The 5,704-nt window shown below is 39.7% G+C and overlaps 1 protein-coding gene across 1 annotated transcript in view; it reads left to right on the top strand.

Moving 5' to 3' along the window:
- LOC105500979 (chromosome unknown open reading frame, human C11orf65) overlaps positions 1–5,704 on the top strand; it is a 75,873-nt gene that overhangs the window by 59,592 nt on the left and 10,577 nt on the right. Inside the window, exon 7 of the mRNA XM_011926672.1 lies at positions 4,398–4,568. Within this exon, the coding sequence (XP_011782062.1) occupies positions 4,398–4,568 (171 nt within the window). The remainder of the gene's footprint in view (positions 1–4,397; positions 4,569–5,704) is intronic.

Here is a 5,704-nt window from a genome sequence, read left to right as displayed (position 1 = left end):
GAGCCAGGAGATAGATGCTGCAATGAGTCATGATTACAACACTGCACTCTAGTCTGGGTGACAGAGCGAGACCCTGTCAAAAAAAAAAAAAAAAAGGCCAAATGTAATGGCTCACGCCTGTAATCCCAGCACTTTTGGAGGCTGAGATGGGAGGATTGATTGAACCCAGGAGTTCGAGACCAGCCTGGGAAACACAGTGAGACCGCACCTCTATTAATAACAGAAAAAAGAAATTAAGTTCTGATATCTGCCATAACATTGATGAATCTGCTAAGTAAAAGAAGCCAATCACAAAGGATCACGTGTTATTTTATTTATATGAAATGTCCAGAACAGGCAAATCTGTAGAGACAGAAAGTAGATTAGTGGTTTCCTGGGGCTGGAGGATTAACTAGGGGGAAGGGGAGGTGGTGGCTATGGGGTGCAGGGTTTCTTTTTGAGGCAATGAAAATGATTGAAAATTCACTGTGGGCCAGGCGTGGTAGTTCACACCTGTAATCCCAGCACTTTGGGAGGCCGAGGCGAGTGGATCATTTGAGGTCAGGAGTTCAAGACCAGCCTGACCAACATGGTGAAATGCTGTCTCTACTAAAAATACAAAAATTAGCTAGGCGTGGTGGTGGGTACCTGTAATCCCAGCTACTCAGGAGGCTGAGGCAGGAGAATCACTTGAACCTGGGAGGCGGAGGTGGCACTGAGCTGAGATCGCGCCATTGCCCTCCAGCCTAGGCAACAAGAGCAAAACTCCATCTCAAAAAAAAAAAGAAAGAAAAGACAAGAAAAGAAAATTCATTGTGGTGGTGGATGCACAACTCTGCAAATATTATACTAAAAGCCACTGGATACTATACTTTAAATGGGGGAATTGTATGGTATATGAATTATACCTCAATAAAGCTGCTTAAAATGTTCAATATTTACTCAACTACAATAAAGAATGTGGATACCGCATGAATGTAGAGGCAGAAAAATTTAAATGGAGATGGTGTAAATAAAGAAATGTTAGAAAACAGAAGAAATCAGTAAAAATGAGATAGGAAAATGGGGTAGGGAAAATAAAGGTAATGGTCATTGAACAATAGAACATGAAAAAAAGAAGCCAGAGGAAGCAGAGGAGAGAATAATGATGCAAGGAAAGATAAATGAAGAAAAAGGGGGAAGAATGATAAAGGACAAAGGAAAATCAAAACAAGAATAAAATAAAAAAGAAGATACTGATGAGAAGGATAGATCAGAAAATAATAAGGACAAGATAAAAAATAAAGGACTAAGTATCCATAGTAGATGCCTTAAAATATTTTTACATAAGAAGAAATTGCTATGATTCAATAACCCCAATATTTTGTGCAGACCCGAGTCTTGAGATTCCCTACAGCAGCACGTCTGTAGTTTCTGGGACACTGAACAAATTGCAGATGGTAATAATGATGCAAGAAATGACAGCCGAATAAAGGACCTGGAATGCCTTGCTTTTACTTTTCTTCCTAAGAGTAAAAACTACTGGGTGGAGAAGAGAGGGAAGAAAGGGAAAGAGAGGTAGGGGAGGTCCATTTTGAATGAGTTTCCCAGGACTGGATAGAGAATTTTCTCAGGTGAGCTTTTGAAATCCTGCTCTGCCTTTCCCTTGGCTGATTCAAGCTAAGGGCTGGCAAACAAGTACAAAAAATTCATACCAGATATTCTATATTCTGTCATTACTGTAATATAAAAAGAATAAAACCACTGAGTTCAAAGGAAAGAAAAAATAGGCATCTGGGTCCACATAAGACTTTCCCGTCATCATTGCTAAGTGATAGTAGGTGAAGTCTTAATGGCTTCCCTTTGAAAAAACGAAAAACAGCTGGGCGTGGTGGCACACGCCTGTAATCCCAGCACTTTGGGAGGCCGAAGCGGGTGGATCATGAGGTCAGGAGATCGAGACCATCCTGGCTGACACGGTGAAACCCCGTCTTTACTAAAAATACAAAAACTTAGCCAGGCGAGGTGGTGAGCGCCTGTAGTCCCAGCTACTCGGGAGGCTGAGGCAGGAGAGTGGCATGAACCCAGGAGGCGGAGCTTGCAGTGAGCCGAGTTCGCGCCACTGCACTCCAGCCTGGGGATCTCAGAGCGAGACTCCATATCAAAAACAAAAACAAAAAACAAAAAAAAAAGCAAACAAAAAACAGAATAAACCAGTAAGACTTGAAGCGATTTCTTCATAGCATGTAGGAATGGGATGGATATACCTAGCTTTCAGATGATAAGAGCAACTGAAAATTTCCATTTAAAAAAATGCAAATACCTTGTTTCCAAGTTATGTACAACTTCTATCAGTTTATTTTCTAAGCTGAGGATACTTGTAATTTTGTACCATCAGTGTGAACCTTAGCAAAGTTTTACATTGAGCCTTGAACAACAAACATTTCAGATGAAATTTCAAGTGTGATTATCTGGGTATATTTCAGTAGCACTACTTGGCCACAAGCACTGATTATCTCAGTAAGACTAAACTTTGCAAAGGCCTTCCCCTAGCTAACTGCAGACATTAGGCATAAGCCCCTTCTTTCCAGCGCATTTATGGTCTCCACAGTCTACTTCCCCGTTTGACCTTTGTAGACCTCTAGATAGTTGTAACTGGCTTGGGGTGACATCTTGTTTGATGAAAATTTAAAAGTCTGACATTTGTCCCCTCTGGAGAATTGGTAACCCCTAATTCCTTGGAAAGTATCCTTTAAAATCTATGGACATTTTTCTATAGTTGGACAATTAGAATGGCATAGATGCCTTGAACACTGATATTTAGTGATAACAGCCAGTTTCTCCCCAAAGGCTTTTGTGCTAGTGTGTTATGACAGACCGATGCTCTCCTGAGGTGAAGCCATGTCCATCTTCAGATGTGTACTGCAACTATTAACCAAACATTATTATCATTTGGAAGAATGGATAGAGCCAGTTTCACTTGTGGACTCAAACACACTAATGAATACTGTTACAAATTCCTGTATCCAGAGCTATGTTACTGCAGATGTTTAGAAACCAGAACAGTCCTCACATCACCATCATGGAGTTATGCACAGTGCCACAGGACAGCTACTGTGGCTCTTGCTGGCATTCATGCATTCATCCTAATGGATATTCAGATGTTCCTCTTCCAGGATCATCATGTTTTTCAAACAGCAAGTGAATTGTGACATACCTATTAAGCAATCACCAGCTGGAAAATACTAAGTAATTTCCTGATATTCTGTTGGTGAGAGCTCTGTGCCTATGTCAGTTACGGATAGTATCTATATCTGAAGCTGCTCCTTTGATTTCTAAGATATGTAGTTTTGTGACCTCTCTGGCTAGGGACTTTTTCTGAGCTCTTAAAGTGTTAAATTTGTAATTTAACAAAGGGGTTCATTGTAGAGTCCACACACACTTGATTCTGTAACTATTTTCTAAAAATTTCTACAAATTTCTTAGTGAGAAAGATCAGCTGTGTGATATAAACAGCATGGTAATGCTATCATCAGACTTGCTTCTCTGTCTGTAAAACTTAGATTTTTGTAAAACTTAGATTTCTTATCAATTACTGCTGGTATGTTCTTTATGTGAAGTTCTTTTTTTTTTTTGAGATGGAATCTTGCTCTATCGCCCAGGCTGGAGTGCAGTTGCGCAATCTCGGCTCACTGCAAGCTCCGCCTCCCGGGTTTACGCCATTCTCCTGCCTCAGCCTCCTGAGTAACTGGGATTACAGGGGCCAGCCACCACACCCGGCTAATTTTTGTATTTTTGGTAGAGATGGGGTTTTGCCATGTTGGCCAGGCTGGTCTCGAACTCCTGACTTCGTGTCCACCTACCTTGGCCTCCCAAAGTTCTGGGATTATAGGTGTGAGCCACTGTGCCGGGCCTGGCTGTGTCTTTTTAAAGAGAATTAAATAAGAATGTATGAAAAGTACCTGGCACAAATAAAATAGTGTATGTTTTCCCTTTACCTCTTCCTCTCTTTCCTTTTTTCACTTTCCTTCCTTCTTTATCTGCTATTAGCCCCTTGATTTTGTAAAATTTACTTAACTCCTCTAAGATTTATTTCCTCACCTATAAACTGAGTAGGTTAGTTATTTAGTTTCTAAGACCCTTTCCACTCTATAATTCTAATATTCAACAACTTAATAACTTAGTTTTTCCTTATATCATAAAAATGCAACTTATTGAGGGGTGATTTGTAGTTAGTGTGGTTGATTAAGTTGTTTTTTCCCCCGAAAGATCCCATCACATAGATCTTGGTTTAGATGCATCTGAGTTATATAGGAGGAAAACTTTATTCAATATGCAAATAGTTTTAATATGTAAATAACAACAATATATATCGCTTGTATCTACTTGTTATCTCCTATTTCAGAAGATTTATGTCTCTTTCCCTTTTCTCTATGTAGGTACTACTCAGGAAGTCTGGAGGCTAAGTCAACACATTGTGAAACTCTAGGACTAATTCACACTGCAACAAAGGGGCTGATTAGAGCTTTTGAAGATGGTGGCATAGATTCTGTGATGGAATGGGAAGTGGATGAAGTGCTGAACTGGACAAACACACTGAACTTTGATGAGTAAGTACATGTATTCTTAGGGAACAAGGGCAGTTATCATATTTTTTTCTAACATTTCCTATTTCCGTGTTGAATCTTGGGGCCGCAGATAATATTCAAAGAAAAAAATCCGGAGTATAATTTGTCTAGAAAGAAGAAAAAATGAGGGGTAAAAAATGACTGATACAAAAATAGTAAACAAAAAATTAGACTTAGGGCTCTTTGTTCCTAAACTTTATTCTTATGCCTTAGTCTGCTTTGCTTCTTACTTTGGGATTTAGAAAAAAGGCTAAGAGCATGAAATTAATAATACAAAGGTTTTCTTTCATCTATATTCCCTAACCTTTCTGTATGAGACAGTAAAATGTTATAATTTTTCAGCGATGTACTGTGGCCCTTGGAAAACATTTTAAAAATTTCTTTTGTGGTGGAAATATTTAATGTAGCCCCATTAAGGAAATGCAAACAAAACCGTAATGAGATACCACTTCATGCCTACTAGGAGAGCTATAATTAAAAGACAGATAATAAAAAGTGTTTGCAAGAATGTGGAGAAATTGGAACTCTTATACACTGTTAGTGGGAGTGTGCAATGGTGCAGCCACTTTGGAAAACAATCTGGCAGTTCCTCAAATGGTTAAACACAGAGCTGCCATGTGATCCAGCAGCTCTGCTCCTAGATATATACCCAAGAGAAGGGGAAATACATGTCCACACAAAAACCTGTGCATGAATGTTCATAGCAGCATTAGTCATAAATAGCAAAAAGCAGAAATACTCCAAATGTCCATCACCTGATGAATGGCTAAATGAAATATGGTAGATCTACACAATAGAATATTGTTCCACAATAAAAATAAGTGGGCTGGGCGTGGTGGCTCATGCCTGTAATCCCAGCACTTTAGGAGACCATGGTGGGCAGATTGCTTGAGCCCAGAGTTTGAGACTAGCCTGGGCAACATAGCAAGACTCCATCTCTACAAAAAATAAATAATTATCCAGGCCTGGTGGTGCACAACTGTAGTCCCAACTACTCAGGAGGCTGAGGTGGGAGGATCTCTTGAGCCAGGAGATAGATGCTGCAATGAGTCATGATTACAACACTGCACTCTAGTCTGGGTGACAGAGCGAGACCCTGTCAAAAAAAAAAAAAAAAA

This window comes from Colobus angolensis, unplaced genomic scaffold (genome assembly GCF_000951035.1).
Source record: "Colobus angolensis palliatus isolate OR3802 unplaced genomic scaffold, Cang.pa_1.0 Scaffold7, whole genome shotgun sequence".
Lineage (NCBI taxonomy): Eukaryota > Metazoa > Chordata > Mammalia > Primates > Cercopithecidae > Colobus > Colobus angolensis.
The sequence above is the reverse complement of the archived record's forward strand: the minus strand, read 5'-3'. Positions and strand labels throughout refer to the sequence as shown.